At 46.8% G+C, this 17,064-nt stretch overlaps 1 protein-coding gene across 1 annotated transcript in view; it reads right to left on the bottom strand.

The window, feature by feature from the left end:
• The window catches only part of LOC121565609 (deleted in malignant brain tumors 1 protein-like), a 142,620-nt gene extending 138,334 nt beyond the window's left edge, over positions 1 to 4,286 (bottom strand). The window contains exon 1 of the mRNA XM_045214360.1: positions 4,013 to 4,286. Within this exon, the coding sequence (XP_045070295.1) occupies positions 4,013 to 4,286 (274 nt within the window). The remainder of the gene's footprint in view (positions 1 to 4,012) is intronic.
• Positions 4,287 to 17,064: the final 12,778 nt, after the last annotated feature.

Below are 17,064 nucleotides of genomic sequence, written 5' to 3'. Positions count from 1 at the left end.
GCCAGCTGGTCATGTTGGGTAGCTAGCAATGGCCACTGTGTTGACTCTGTTTGAAGAACGGCTAGCTAGCTAGCTTTGTGCTACAGCCGGCACGGCCGAGGACACTGCCAAGACACAGTAACTACCCACAACAGCCCACGAAGCCTAGCTATGACGCCGTAGCCAACCTGCAAGCTAGCATCCATTAGCACACAACTTAGCATCAACACCTGGCCACAACAAACTGCCAAGAGTGTGTCAGCACACCAAACAGACAATTCAAGTCCGTGTCGAGTTCCCTTCACAACTCAGCAAAAAAAATAAAAAAAATTAAATGTTGGAACCAGCTCTCCAGCGTTGCTAATCGTTACCAGTAGCTACCCGCTAGCTAGCTAGCCTCGTGCCTCGATACTAACCTACAGCTACCCACGGAAACCTACAATAACAACAGCACCAACCTACAATAAATACAATACCTAACTACAGCTAACTACCTACCTACGATCTAATACATGGTTAAGCAAAAGTTAAACGTTGGCTAGGACTACATTACCATTGGAACCAGCTCTCCAGCGTTGCTAATCGTTACATGTAGCTACCCGCTAGCTAGCTAGCCTCGTGCCTCGATGCTAACCCACAATTACCCACGGAAACCTACAATAACAACAATACTAACCTACAGTAAATACAATACCTAACTACAGCTAACTACCTACCTACGATCTAATACATGGTTAAGCAAAAGTTAAACGTTGGCTAGGACTACATTACCATTGGAACCAGCTCACCAGCGTTGCTAATCGTTACCAGTAGCTACCCGCTAGCTAGCTAGCCTCGTGCCTCGATACTAACCCACAATTACCCACGGAAACCTACAATAACAACAATACTAACCAACAATAAATACAATACCTAACTACAGCTAACTACCTACCTACGATCTAACACATGGTTAATCAATTCTATCACATGTCTATCAATTCAACCATTTGAAATGGATGTCCATTCAATTAAGAACATATTATTCTTATTAGAAATTAATCAACTACAAATTAGGTAGGCGTACTTGTTTTTTTACACAACCTACACATTTGGTACATATTTATTGAGATAATTGATTACAACATATGTTGGTGATTAACACAGAGAGGTATTTTTTTATGTCATCAATAGAATGCATTAGCCATTAGGCTGGCTCACTACAATTGTAACATGACATCTCAGGTGTCAGGATGAAGCATTTTCTCACAAAAAGAGGACTCAAGCAAACTATCTCTCTTCAACAGTTTCACTAGTCATGTTAGGTCTACTTAAAATGTCACATTCATACACAAGTAATTTGAAAATAAGTTATACTACTGAAACACATTCACAATAAGTTATATTACAACCTACCTCTGAAGTAAGCAGTGTGTTCTCTCACTAATGAAATAGGACATTAATAATCTGTCAGTGGTTAGTTGAATCAGTCTCTTTGCACTGTTCAGTTTGTCTGTGCAACAGGTAACCTTCCAGAATCGGAATCTTGTGATGTCACAATGGAGTCCCCATTGCCATGGTTACCCACAGCAGCTTTCATGTGTAATCAAATGCTGGCAGAATTTAGTTTATTTATTTTAGATTTTTTGTACCTATGCAGCACAGTCATACCTAATATATACAATGAATCCATATAACCTAATTTTTTATTAAAATAAAATGCTGTAACTCATATAAAATGTTTGACCATTCAAACGACATGTGTTTTGCCTAATTAAAAGTCTATATGTTTTAGGTATCATAACTAGCAGCCAGGCTTACTTAGGTTGTTTGTTAGATCTCAGCCTACCACTAATGTCAATATTTTTCATCATCATCATCATCATCAATGAAATACATAGGCTACCTTACTACAGTAAAACAAGTCTTCCATAGTCTATGTCACCTCAGTAACAAAGTTCCAAAAAAGAAATGAGGGTTCAAGAAAACATCTCTCTTCAATGGCCTCAGCTATTAGCCATATGATCAACAAGGTCAAATGCAGCACTAAAATCAAGAAGCAGCTCATCCACAAGTTTATCTTGGTCAAGTGACCTGAGCCATTGATCGATTAAATCAACCAGAGCTGTTGCAGTCGAATGATCCTTACCGTATCTTTACGGTACGCATGCTCATAGAGGGATAAAATTAGCTAGATGTGTAATTATAAAGGACCAAAAAATGTAATTGAAGAGTAGGTGTCATTGATGTTTAGCATTTAAGTTTAATAAATTATTAAATAAGGAAATCAATATCAGCTGACTATAGAACAGTATTGTTTAAAATTATGTTTGAACATTTTCTTATCCATGTCTTTCCAGTTGATGTAACCAAACAGACAACCTTTGTTGCTCAAGAGCGTCACACATTCCTCCATTCATTCTCTATCATATTCCCCTCCATTATATTCCTCTATCATATTCCCTCTATCATATTCCTCTTTATTTATACAGGGAATCCAATTGAGACCAGTGTCTCTTTTTCAATGGTGCCCTGTGTTATATCAATTAACAATCCAAACAGCTTAAACAGATAAAATTACATACAGAGCAGAAAATATATAGAGCAAAATGATTATACTTGAACACATACATTTCACAATTAACAGGTCTTGTATTTAACCAGTTGAGCTGACAACCATTTTGCACTGTTTCACTAGGGCTTTAGTCATCAATCTAGCAAGAGGGCAATATGTTATTAATGTAGTGGTGTCCCTCCCCCCAGGAAGCTATGACCTTTAGCTTTCACCTGGAATTGTACATTTATGTCTGAGAAAAAAAAAAAAAAACTTTTCAAACCATATGATCTGGTACACAAGAAAAGTATAATACAACCTTCTTTACTACTTTGCCAAACATTTCATGACATTAGTGGTAGTCAAAATCTGTAAAATTTGTGAATGTCTAAATTAACATTTGGGCCATTTAACCAGTGTGCATCCCTCCTATAGACAATGGGAGAAGGGCTATGTAAAGGTCTCGATTTTGTCGTTCTGAACAAATGTTTGACTTCCAAACAAAATTACTTCTTGACTTATTTTAGGTTTAAGGAAGTGTGTAGGTCGCATTCTTTATAGTAGAGCTATGAAAGTTATGTATTTAGCTCTGCCTGCTCGAGACAAATTCAGTGATTGCTTTGCCATGTCTGTGCCGTGAAGCAGTCAAGCTGGATAAATGTTTTTCCTGGAACGCCCCTTTGACTTAACATTGCAGTTAAGTGATATAAATGGATGTAATGATGCAGCCGACCACCAGAGGGAGGCAAATACAAGTTTATTCAACAGAGGACTTTTACGTGGTTCTAGGAAGGTCTGGATGGATGTCTTCTGAAATATAAAACGGTGGGAAATCAATCAAATAAGTCATGTAAACATTTACATATTTTTTAAAGAAATTATAGCGCCCAATTTCGGGGACTGTCAGCCTAAGAGGTTTTACGTCTTAAAGTGATCTAATGAAACAAATCCTCTCTGTCACATTCCTTTCAATATATTCCCTCTATCATACTCCCCTCTATCCTAATCCCTCTATCATATTCCTCTCTATCATATTCCTCTCCACCCACTCCTCCTCCTTCCTCCTCTCCCTCATCTCAGTGCAGCCCCTCTCCATCCACTAGAGCAGGAAGTCTCTGGGCTCAGTGAGGTCCAGCTCAGACTGAAGAGAGACGGTTTTAACTCTCTTCACCTTTAGCTGTTCCTCCAGCCTGGCAAGTACTATCTCCTTGTAAACCAAGCAACCTGATCTGGACTTTGAGATGATCTGACGTCTCTTTTGCTTGAGACATTTCTCTTTGCTGCTCATCTCTTGAGTATTCTAGCACACTAATGTCCTTCTTGAAGTAGCATAAATCTGAGGCTACCTCTTTTTTCAGATCCTCATGTGCTTCTCTTATAGGTTTGAATGTGTGTCCTCTGTCGTCTCACCCATCTCTGCAGATCACAGAGATCAGCTTACTGTCCGTCTCACAGAACAGCTTCAGAGCCTCTCCATGTTCACAACATTCATCTCTCTACTGTTTCCTCTCTCGGCTGTAGCTCTCTGTCTTTTAGCATCTTCCTGCAGTTTCAGCTGGTAGGCCACGTTCCTGATCAGTCTGTTGATCTGGAAGATTCTGTCTCTGACCAGAGCCCTGCCCACTTGACAGAGTTGGTGTCCAGCATTCAGGCTGTCTTGGAGGCATCTCTTGCAGAAGGTGTGCTGATAGCTTAGAGACACTGGCTCAGTGTAGATGTCTGTGCAGATGGAACAGCACAGGTGGTCTGCCAGGTCAGAGGAAGCTGTGGCCATAATGACTGTGCTCATGCTCAGTGTGTTAGAGACAAAGAGGCAGTGTCCGAATACCCATATTAGAGTACAAAATAGTATATAAAAACATTTAGTTTTTTAGTATGTGAAATTTAGAATTTATGCCGCGTTCACATGCTAGTCGGACCTAGGAAACTCTGAAATGTCCGACTTGTTGATTCGTTGAATGCGGCACGTGTATAACAACAACCAGTAAGCAAGTCTGAAATGTCCGGGTTTCCAAGTTCCGACTAGCACGTGAACGCTGCAATAGTACTAAGAATGCATCATCTAATGTGCGATTGCATTGACTCCCGTCATTCGTTCATTTCGGTACAGCGCGTCAATTTATCTGCCTATCAGCTGTTGCCAAACAAGTGAGTCAGAAAAGAAGAGTGAATTCTACTAGATCAAAGGCGAAATTAGTATGCAGTTTAAGTAAGTATTACGCTAGAATGCATATTCAGACACAGCCAGTAACAGGTCTGTCTTGGAAAATACATGTATGTTCTTGAAGTACGCAGTCAAATTAACATTAGCTTTAAAGCCCTCATGAAGAATACTGACAGACTTCTTGTAAAGGTAGAGGCATTTGACTATCATAAAGCAAGACAGACTAAAGTTCAGTGTCAGTGACAACTTTCAGTGTGGGTGTAGGGAAAAAGCTAAAACACAAGTGAATAAAGGATGGGTTTTATTATCCATACAGTATAAATAGGAAATGTCTAATAAACTAATTATTCCAACTAATTATTTGGATTGGAGATGACTGCTTTAGACTGTTGATGCACACATTGAGGTCAGCAATCACCAAATAAGTGTCCAGCTTGCTCTAGTGGTTATTACAAGTAACTACACATATCACACCACAACAGCTAACATAGTGTCTCACTCCCTCTCCTCCTCTCCTCCTCTCCCTCTTGTCTCCTCTGTTCTTCCTCTATTCCTCCTCCTCTCCTCCTCGTCCTCTCAGCGGCTCCAGCTGGATAGAGTGACGGCGAGGTGACCTCCTGCCTCTCTCACTGGAGGGCGGGAGAGGGGGAACAAAGAGAATGAGGAGGAGGTGGAAAGAAAGAGAGTAGGAATGGAAGAGGAGGTGGAGAGGGGTAGAAGAGGCAGAAAGCCTGGTCTAAGTATTGCTTTAAAGGTAAGAGAGGGGGAGGAGGAGAGAGCGCGAGAGATGGTGGGGAGTGGGAGAAAGAGGGGAGGAGGGGGAGGAGGGGGAGGAGGGGGAGGGCAGCTGTGTCCGACACACCATACTTACACCTGCAACAGGTAGGCCAGGGGGCGGGACCTGTAGGTGAGACTAATAACATGATAAGGGGGCAGGTGAAGAAGGGGTGGAGCTGGAGTCAAGGAGGGGAGGGTGTTCCTACGAGCCCCCTGCCAGCGAGACGGGGAGCAGGGAGGAAGTCTGTCCACGGAGCATTTCTGGGTCATTGGGTCGCCTCCAATGAGATTAGATCCCCCTCTACAATGTAAAGCAATTTGAGTACTGGGGGTTCTCTGTATAAATCCAAGGTGAAACCTCCAGGGGCTAGCCTTCTCTCAGGGGATAGTCTGCTCTGGGCTGCCTGTGAAAGGTGCTCCTCTGTGGGAAAGAGGAGAGAACAAGAGCCCCCCAGAAGAGATCTCCTTATGGTAGTGATGGACAGATCAACTCTCCTTGTCATCTTCCACCTCTTCCTCGGCCTTCTCCCTCCTTTCCTTCTTACAGTCGTGATGGAGAGATCCCTTTTCTCCCTTTCCTCCTTCCTCTCCTCCCTCTTTCTCTTCCTCTACCTACCTCTCCCTCCTTCCCTCTTGGTAAACCTTGTTTAGTCGAGCCAGATTGCGGATAGCTAGCCATGGTTCAGACCACTGTCGCTGTCTGGGAGGGGGGATACAGGACTGGTCCACTGGACTCAGCTCACATGGGGAGAACCTGCTGCTGCTGCCACTCCCCCTCTTACCTGGGATGAGATCACGTTTGGAGGAAGCCTGGCACCATCCCTACGGTGAAGCATGGTGGTGGCAGCATCATGCTGTGGGGAGGATTTTCAGGGACAGGGACTGGGAACACGCCCCATTCACATCGACGGGGCTGTAGTGGAGCGGGTTGAGAGTTTGAAGTTCCTTGGTGTCCACATCACCAACAAACTATCATGGTCCAAACACACCAAGACAGTCGTGAAGAGGGCACGACAACGCCTTTTCCACCTCAGGACACTGAAAAGATTTGGCATTGGTCCCAAGATCCTCAAAAAGTTCTACAGCTGCACCATCGAGAGCATCATGCCTGGTATGGCAACTGCTCGGCATCCGACCGTAAGGCGCTACAGAGGGTAGTGTGTACGGCCCAGTACATCACTGGGGCCAAGCTTCCGACCATCCAGGACCTATATACTAGGCGGTGTCAAAAAATTGTCAAAGACTCCAGTCACCCAAGTCATAGACTGTTCTCTCTGCTACCGCACAGCAAGTGGTACCAGAGGGCCAAGAGTAGGTCCAAAAGGCTCCTTAACAGCTTCTATCTCCCAAGACATAAGACTGCTGAACAATTAATCAAATGGCCACCCAGACTATTTACATTGACACCTCCCCCCTTTGTTTTTACACTGCTGCTACTCGCTGTTTATTATCTATTCATAGTTACTTTACCCCTACCTACATGTTGTCAGAATGCGACGGTGAAATGCGGTAGGCGAAGTCAAACGCAGGACACAGAGCTTACTGGAAACATACTTTACTCGAAAGTAACCAGAGTAGAAAAAACAATCTCCACATATGGAGGAATAAACAACCCGCACACGAACACTGCCGATGACGAAAACAATAACACACAACACACAATGAACGACAGAGGGTTAAATAGGGAAAACAATACAACATAATGGGGAACAGGTGTACACAATCAGGACAAAACAAGTCAAACACCGAAACATAGATCGGTGGCAGCTAGTACTCCGGGGTCGACGAACGCCGAAGCCTGCCCGAACAAGGAGGAGGAGCTGCCTCGGCTGATTCCGTGACAGTACCCCCCCCCCCTTGACGCGCGGCTCCAGCCATGCGCCGACCCCGGCCTCGGGGACGGCCAGGGGGACGCGGAGCAGGGCGAGTCGGATGACTCCGGTGGAAGTCCCTCAACATGGAGGGATCTAGAATGTCCCTCCTGGGGACCCAGCACCGTTCCTACGGAACGTACCCCTCCCACTCCACGAGATACTGCAGGCCCCCCGTCCGACGCCTCAAATCCAAGATGGAACGGACTGAGTACGCCGGAGCCCCCTCGATGTCCCACAGGGGCGGAGGAGCCTCTCGTACCTCACTCTCCTGTAGTGGACCAGCCAACACCGGCCTGAGGAGAGACATATGGAACGAGGGGTTAATGCGGTAATTAATGGGCAGTTGTAACTTATAACATACCTCGTTCAATTTCCTCAGGACTTTAAAGGGCCCCACAAACCGCCGACCCAGCTTCCGGCAGGGCAGGCAAAGGGGCAGGTTTCTGGTTGAGAGCCAGACCCGGTCTCCCGGTGCATACACCGGAGCCTCACTGCGGTGAAGATCGGCGCTCGCCTTTTGCCGCCTGATGGCCCGCTGCAGATGGACATGCGCAGCGTTCCAAGTTTCTTCCGAGCGCCGAAACCACTCGTCCACCGCAGGGGCTTCGGTCTGGCTCTGATGCCAAGGAGCCAGAACCGGCTGATAACCTAACACACACTGGAAAGGCGTAAGGTTAGTGGACGAATGGCGGAGGGAGTTTTGCCCAGGGAATATATCCCGCCCACTCCTCTTGCCGGTCCTGGCAATATGACCTCAGAAACCTACCCACATCCTGGTTAACTCTCTCCACCTGCCCATTACTCTCGGGGTGAAAACCTGATGTAAGGCTAATCGAGACCCCCAGACGTTCCATAAATGCCCTCCAGACTCTAGAGGTGAACTGGGGACCCCGATCAGACACTATATCCTCAGGCACCCCATAGTGCCGGAAGACGTGTGTAAACAGGGCCTCAGCAGTTTGTAGGGCAGTAGGGAGACCTGGCAGGGGAATGAGACGGCAGGCTTTAGAAAACCGATCCACAATGACCAAGATCGTAGTGTTTCCCTGGGAGGGATGAAGGTCCGTGACAAAATCCACCGACAGGTGAACCACGGCCGTTGTGGAACGGGTAGGGGTTGTAACTTCCCCCTAGGCAGGTGTCTAGGTGCCTTACACTGGGCGCACACCGAGCAGGAGGAAACATAAACCCTCACGTCCTTAGCTAAGGTTGGCCACCAGTACTTCTCACTAAGGCAGTGCACTGTCCGACCAATACCCGGATGACCAGAGGAGGGTGACATGTGAGCCCAATATATCAAACGGTTGCGAACCTCGAGCGGCACGTACCTCCGACCCTCCGGACACTGTGGAGGAGTAGGGTCGGAACGTAACGCCCGCTCGATTTCCGCATCCACCTCCCACACCACCGGTGCCACTAAGCAAGACTCCGGGAGTATGGGAGTGGGCTCAATGGACCTCTCCTCTGTGTCATATAGTCGGGACATGGCGTCTGCCTTAGCGTTCTGGGACCCTGGTCTATAGGTGAGCTTAAATACAAAGCGGGAAAGAAACATTGACCACCTTGCCTGGCGAGGATTCAGCCTCCTCGCTGCCTGGATGTACTCCAGGTTACGATGGTCAGTCAGAATGAGAAAAGGGTGTTCAGCCCCCTCAAGCCAATGTCTCCACACCTTCAGGGCTTGAACCACAGCCAGCAGCTCCCTATCCCCCACATCAAAATGGTGCTCCGCCGGACTGAGCTTCTTAGAATAGAAAGCACAGGGGCAGAGTTTAGGTGGCGTACCCGAGCGCTGAGACAGCACAGCGCCGATCCCAGCCTCGGAAGCATCCACCTCCACCTGAAATGCCAAAGAGGGATCCGGATGCGCCAGCACCAGAGCCGAGGTAAACAAGTCCTTCAGACGTTTAAACACCCTGTCCGCCTCAGCTGACCACTGCAGGCGCACCGGACCCGCCTTTAGCAGAGAGGTAATGGGAGCTGCTACCTGTCCAAAGCCCCGGATAAACCTCCGGTAGTAATTGGCAAAAACCAAGAAGCGCTGCACCTCCTTTACCGTGGTGGGAGTCCGCCAATTACGCACGGCAGAAACGCGGTCAATCTCCATCTCTACCCCTGATGCGGACAACCGATGTCCCAGGAAGGAGATGGACTCCTGAAAGAACAGACATTTCTCCGCCTTTGCATACAGGTCATGCTCCAACAGTCTACCAAGCACTCGACGCACCAGGGACACATGCTCGGCTCGTTTAGCGGAGTATATTAGAATGTCATCAATATATACCACAACACCCTGTCCATGCAAGTCCCGGAAAATCTCGTCCACAAATGATTGGAAGACTGAAGGAGCATTCATTAACCCGTATGGCATGACGAGGTACTCATAGTGACCCGAGGTGGTACTGAATGCTGTCTTCCACTCATCTCCCTCCCTAGTGCTTGGTAGACTGACTTCGTCGGGAGAGGTTGTGTTTTCTCTAGCAGGAGGTAAGCTTGGCTTCTCATATGGTGTTGAGTAAAGCTTAAACCATATATTTAGATCGTAGGTAGGTAGTTTATTTAGGTAGTTATTTAGGTAGTTATTGTAGGTTTCCGTAGGCAATTATTGTAGGTAAGTATTGTTTACGTATTGTTTAAGTATTGTTTACGGCGGAGCCCGGCGAAGCACGAGGCTAGCTAGCTAGCGGGTAGCTACTGGTAATGTTTATTGGTAATTATCTGTTTAGTGCAATGGTGGAGAGTGGTTTCCAATGTTAATGTGCTAGCTAATGTGCTAGCTAGCCAACGTTTAATTTTTTGCTGCGTTATGAAAGGAACTAGACACGGACATGAATTATCTGTCTAGTGTGTTAACACACTCTTGGTATGCTAGCTAGCTAGCGGGTAGCTACTGGTAACGTTTATTGGTAATTATCTGTTTAGTGCAACGGTGGAGAGTTGTTTCCAATGTTAATGTGCTAGCTAGCCAACGTTTAATTTTTGCTGCGTTATGAAAGGAACTAGACACGGACATGAATTATCTGTTTAGTGTGTTAACACACTCTTGGTAGTTTGTTGTAACCAAGTATTGGTGCTAAACTGTGTGTTATTGGATGCTAGCATGCTAGTTAGCTATGGCGTCATAGCTAGGCATCGTGGGCTGTTGTGGGTAGTTACTGTGGGTTGGCATTGTTTTTCGGCGGTGCCGGGGTAGCACGAAGCTAGCTAGCTAGCCGTTCTTCAAACAAGGTCAACACAGTGGCCATTGCTAGCTAGCCAACAGATACGGACACGAATTATCTGCTTAGTGTGTTAACACACTATTGGTGGTTTGTTGTGACCAAGTGTTGGTGCTAAACTGTGTGTTTTTGGATGCTAGCATGCTAGTTAGCTATGGTGTCATAGTTAGCTAGCTGAATAAAGTGGGTTGAGTCTATTCCTTTAAACATTGAACCGCTGTGGTTCACAACAATTCTGATTTCTAAAGGTGGAAGTTGGTAGAGTTTTTGTTCGGGTGGTTCAGTGAAACAATTATAGTTTCTGAGGTAGAAGTTTTTGGTGAGGGAGGCCCTGCTCTCTACTCTCCCAGATGTTTAGTTCATTTCATTCCGATCTCCTCTGCATTATTGTAGCCATTTGCTACAGCCTGTCAACTATGCCTCTGCCTATCCCTGTTCTCTCCCCTCTCTGCACAGGCTACACAAACGCCCCACACCGCGTGGCTGCTGCCTCTCTAACCTGGTGGTCCCTGCACGCACCCCACACCTGGAGTTCCAGGTCTCAGGCAGCCTCTGGAACTGCCGTTCTGCTGCCAACAAAGCTGACTTCATCCCAGCCTATGCTAATCTCCAGTCCCTCGACTTCCTGGCGCTGACGGAAACATGGATTACCACTGAAAACACTGCAACTCCTACTGCTCTCTCCTCGTCTGACCATGTGTTCTCGCATACCCCGAGAGCATCTGGTCAGAGGGGTGGTGGCACAGGAATCCTCATCTCTCCCAAGTGGACATTCTCAATTTTTTAACCCATCTGTCTATCTCCTCATTTGAATTCCATGCTGTCACGGTCACTAGCCCATTTAAGCTTAATATCCTTGTCATCTATCGCCCTCCAGGTTCCCTTGGAGAGTTCATCAATGAGCTTGACGCCTTGATAAGTTCCTTTCCTGAGGATGGCTCACCCCTCACAGTTTTGGGGGATTTCAACCTCCCTATGTCCACATTTGACTCATTTCTCTCTGCCTCCTTCTTTCCACTCCTCTCCTCTTTTGACCTCACCCTCTCACCGTCCCCCCTACTCACAAGGCAGGCAATACGCTTGACCTCATCTTTACTAGATGCTGCTCTTCTACTAATCTCACTGCAACTCCCCTCCATGTCTCCGACCACTACTTTGTTTCCTTTTCTCTCTCGCTCTCCTCCCACACTACTCACTCTGCCCCTACACAGATGGTAATGCGCCGCCGCAACCTTCGCTCTCTCTCTCCCACTACTCTCTCCTCTTCCATCCTATCATCTCTTCCCTCTGCTCAATCCTTCTCCCTCCAATCTCCTGATTCTGCCTCCTCAACCCTCCTCTCCTCCCTTTCTGCATCCTTTGACTCTCTGTGTCCCCTATCCTCCCGGCCGGCTCGGTCCTCCCCTCCAGCTCCGTGGCTTGATGACTCATTGCGAGCTCACAGAACAGAGCTCCGGGCAGCGGAGCGGAAATAGAAGAAAACTAAACTCCCTGCTGACCTGGCATCTTTTCATTCCCTCCTCTCTACATTTTCTTCATCTGTTTCTGCTGCTAAGGCCACTTTCTACCACTCTAAATTCCAAGCATCTGCCTCTAACCCTAGGAAGCTCTTTGCCACATTTTCCTCCCTGCTGAATCCCCCCCTCCTCCTCTCTCTCTGTGGATGACTTCGTCAACCACTTTGAAAAGAAGGTTGACGACATTCGATCCTCGTTTGTTAAGTCTAATGACACTGCTGGTCCTACTCACACTGCCCTACCCTATGCTTTGACTTCTTTCTCCCCTCTCTCTCCAGATAAAATCCTGCGACTTGTGACTGCAGGCCGCCCAACAACCTGCCCGCTTGACCCCATCCCCTCCTCTCTTCTCCAGACCATCTCCGGTGACCTTCTCCCCTACCTCACCTCGCTGATCAACTCATCCTTGACCGCTGGCCATGTCCCTTCCGTCTTCAAGAGAGCGAGAGTTGCTCCCCTTTTTCAAAAAAACCAACACTCGATCCCACTGATGTCAACAACTACAGACCAGTATCCCTTCTTTATTTTCTTTCCAAAACTATTGAGCGTGCCGTCTTTAGCCAACTCTCTTGCTATCTCTCTCAGAATGACCTTCTTAATCCAAACCAGTCATGTTTCAGGACTGGTCATTCAACTGAGACTGCTCTTCTCTGTGTCACGGAGGCTCTCCGCACTGCTAAAGCTAACTCTCTCTCCTCTGCTCTTGTCCTTCTAGACCTGTCTGCTGCCTTTGATACTGTGAACCATCAGATCCTCCTCTCCACCCTCTCCAAGCTGGGCATCTCCGGCGCGGCTCACTCTTGGATTGCGTCCTACCTGACCGGTCGCTCCTACCAAGTGGCGTGGCGAGAAGCTGTCTCCGCACCACGTGCTCTCACCACTGGTGTCACCCAGGGCTCAGTTCTAGGCCCTCTCCTATTCTCGCTATACACCAAGTCACTTGGCTCTGTCATATCCTCACATGGCCTCTCCTATCATTGCTACGCTGACGATACACAACTAATCTTCTCCTTTCCCCCTTCTGATAACCAGGTGGGGAATCGCATCTCTGCATGTCTGGCAGACATATCAGTATGGATGACGGATCACCACCTCAAGCTGAACCTTGGCAAGACGGAGCTGCTCGTCCTCCCGGGGAAGGACTGCCCGTTCCATGATCTCGCCATCACGGTTGACAACTCCCTGTCGTTCTCCGCTAACATCAAGGCGGTGACCCGATTCTGTAGGTTCATGCTCTACAACATTCGGAGAGTACGACCCTGCCTTACACAGGAAGCGGCACAGGTCCTAATCCAGGCACTTGTCATCTCCCGTCTGGATTACTGCAACTCGCTGTTTGCTGGGCTCCCTGCCTGTGCCATTAAACCCCTACAACTCATTCAGAATGCCGCAGCCCGTCTGGTGTTCAACCTTCCCAAGTTCTCTTACATCACCCCGCTCCTCCGCACACTCCACTGGCTTCCAGTTGAAGCTCGCTTCTGTTACAAGACCATGGTGCTTGCCTATGGAGCTGTGAGGGGAACGGCACCTCCGTACCTTCAGGCTCTGATCAGTCCCTACACCCAAACGAGGGCATTGCGTTCATCCACCTCTGGCCTGCTGGCTCCCCTTCCTCTGCGGAAGCATAGTTCCCGCTCAGCCCAGTCAAAACTGTTCACTGCTCTGGCACCCCAATGGTGGAACAAGCTCCCTCACGACGCCAGGACAGCGGAGTCACTCACCACCTTCCGGAGACATTTGAAACCCCACCTCTTTAAGGAATACCTGGGATAGGATAAAGTAATCCTTCTACCCCCCCCCCCCTAAAAAAAAAAACGAATACAAAAAAATACAACAAATAAATTTACAAAAAAAATAAGAAAAATTGTAAAGTGGTTATGCCACTGGCTATAAGGTGAATGCACCAATTTGTAAGTCGCTCTGGATAAGAGCATCTGCTAAAATACGTAAATGTAAATGTAAATGTAAATTAAAATGTAAATGAAATGTTTTTGTAATTATTACATTTTATGAAATGTAAAAACAAAACATTCAAAAAATTACAAAATAACAAAAGGAAGGTAAAAAGAAAAGGATACAGAAACAGATCCAGATTCCTATTGCCTTTACGAGTCGTCTTTGACCATATCAAGTTAATCACATATAGCGGTTGGTCTTTCAGTACATTTTATGAAAAATGTTTTTTTGTGTGTTTTTTTTATCATTTCCTTGACAGTTGGCCATTCGAGCGCATCATGTAATTCTATGGAGAACATCTCATAACCACATTGCAGAACCTTTCTTGCTGCCTTATTTTGTGCTATTTGCGATCTCTTTAGGTCACCAACACCTGCATTACTCCAGACAACAGTAGTTAATTTGACTATGGATGAGAGATTGTGAGATTTGTTTTAGAATTTTCTCATTACACTGGTAATGGCTCTACCTTTCCCTCTGATAGGCTTTGTTTGCCATATTACACCTAATTTATATGTACACCTATCCAATCCTTTCAACATGTAGGAGTGCTTAGTGTCGATTTAGGATTCAACATTTAAACTGTGCAACACTCCCCAAATTTGCGAAAGGTAAACATTTTGTGTTTATAATGTTTTGTACGGTATGCCTTGACAAAAAACAAACAGAGTAAACATATATATTTTTATTATTTGTTTTTCATTGCATGCAAAAATACAGTATCTCCCTTCTCACTCTTTCTTACCCAGTCTACTCATCCATCTTCAAGCTTTCATCCCTTCCCTGCTCTTCTATCACCCTCTCAGTTCCACCTCCAGCTGGCTCCCTCTTTTTCCTCTTCTCCAGTCTCTTCCTCTCTTCTTTCCTCCTCTTTTCTCTCTTCTTCTCCTCCTTTTTATGAATCTTTCGCTCCATCTCCAGGAGCTCAGCTTGAGCTTTTTCTCTCTTTTTCAGCTCCTCAGACCACTTCTTCTCTTTCTTAATCCTGTCTTTCATCATGGCATTGTGTATCTTAATCAGCCCCTCTAACCTCTTTTTCTCTGCCTTTTCCTTCTCTTTTCTTTCCTTCTCTCTCTTTTTCTGTTCTAACTTGTCCCTCTTGTTCTCAGCCTTCATGGCTTTCTTTTGCTCTTTCTCTCTCGCCTTCATCTCCTTTCTCTCTTTCTCATCACCGTTCAACATCTTATTCAGTTTCTTATTTTTCTCTTTTTCCTCCATCTTTAAAAACGTGACATTCTGCTTGAGGTTCATGGCCAGAAAGCCCACTCTTCCCAGGATGGTCTCTGCTCTCTCTGATGAAACCGTCCCATTGGAGCTCTTGGAATGGGCACGGTCCGCCTCACGTTTCAAATTCTCCCTCGGGCTCACCTCCTCCTTGACGCTCCTCTCTTCACTCTCAATGTCAATGCCTGTCCAATAATCCTAACAGGAAGACATTGACTCTAGATGTAATATTGTTCCAATGTGGCACATTCAATACACATTTGAGTGATCAACATACATTGATGGCCTCATGGGGCACACAATTTGGAGGACAGTAATTGAGGTAACTTGTTTATTTGTATCCCAAACCGATTTTATAATAGCCATAGATGTTCTTCCTGGGTCCACACCAAACGTAATACAAATGTTAACCCTAGTAAGGGGTTATGTTTTATACTATGAGCATAGAGTAGCAGGGTTGGGGTCAATTCCATTTAAATTCCAGTCAATTCAGGAAGTACTTATTTCAATGCTTTGAATTGAAATGGAACAGACCCCCAACCCTGTAGAGTAGTAGTGTAAAATAGGACACCTACCTTTGCCTCTTCCAGCGTCCAGGGCCTGGGTTCCTCATCCTCTGACCTGCATATTGAGGCTCTCACTCTAACAGGTGTCTTAGTTGCCATGCAGAGCAGAGGGGTTGCCAGAGTTAAGTTAGCATCTGGGACCAGCTGGTGAGCATGAGGGCAGCGATCCACCTCTTCACTAGTGCCCTTCCCTTTCTGCTCTGGCTGCTTGTGGTCCTTGTCATGGATGCATGCCAGGCTTGGAGGAAGTGCTAGGACAGGGCTTTTATCACTCATCAGTTCCTCTCTCTTGACAGTGGATGCAACTGCACTTGCCTCTGTGTTAACTGAGCACTCTGTGGTGTCCTCAACTGTCTCCTCTGGCTGCTTGTGGTCATTGTTGTTGTGAATGCATTGCAGACCTGGAGGACTTTTATCATCCCAGTTGTAAACGGCAACAGTTGCCTCTGTGTCGACTGAGCACTTTGTAGTGCACTCAACTGTCTTCCATAGCTGTTTGTGGTCATTGTTGTGGGTGCAGGTCAGGATTAGAGGCAGTGTTGCAGGTGCAGGAGGACTTTTATCAGCCAAAAACTCCTCTGTGTGGACAGTGGACACGGAAACGGCTGCTTCCCTGGCAACTGGACACTTGTTGGTGTCCTCTACTGCCTCCCCTGGCAGATTGTGGACAGTGGATACGGAAACGGCCGCTTCCCTGGACACTTGACTCTTGGTGGTGTCCTCTACTGCCTCCTCTGGCTGCTTGTGGTCATTGTCTAGAATGTGTGGCAACATTGAAGGCAGCATTGGAGCCTGGCTTTTATCACCCAACAGGTCCTCTCCCTGGACAATGGATGTGCCTGCAGTGATCGCTGTGGTAACAGAGGACTCGGTGGCATCCTCTTTTGTCTCCTTGGTCAGTTTGTGGTCAGAGTCTCGGATACATGGCGAGCTTGGAGGCAGTGCTGCAGGGTCAGGAGGGCTTTGATCAGCTGCATTGTCCTCTTTGAGTCGAGTGGACACATCATTGTTTGTTTCACTGATAACTGGACACTTGGTGGTGCCCTCTACTGCCTCCCCTGGCAGTTTGTAGTCAATGTCAAAGACAAGTGGCAGACTTGGAGGCAGCATTGGGACAGGGCATTTAGCTGCTGATCTGTACACTCCAAAATCAACAGTAGCTGTGCCTGCAGTGGTCTCTGTAGCAACTGAGACCTCATAGGTATCCTCTACTGTCTGCTCTGGTGGCATGAAGTCATCGTCAAAGACTTTTGGCA

Source organism: Coregonus clupeaformis, unplaced genomic scaffold (assembly GCF_020615455.1).
Source record: "Coregonus clupeaformis isolate EN_2021a unplaced genomic scaffold, ASM2061545v1 scaf0243, whole genome shotgun sequence".
Taxonomy (NCBI): domain Eukaryota; kingdom Metazoa; phylum Chordata; class Actinopteri; order Salmoniformes; family Salmonidae; genus Coregonus; species Coregonus clupeaformis.
The sequence above is the reverse complement of the archived record's forward strand: the minus strand, read 5'-3'. Positions and strand labels throughout refer to the sequence as shown.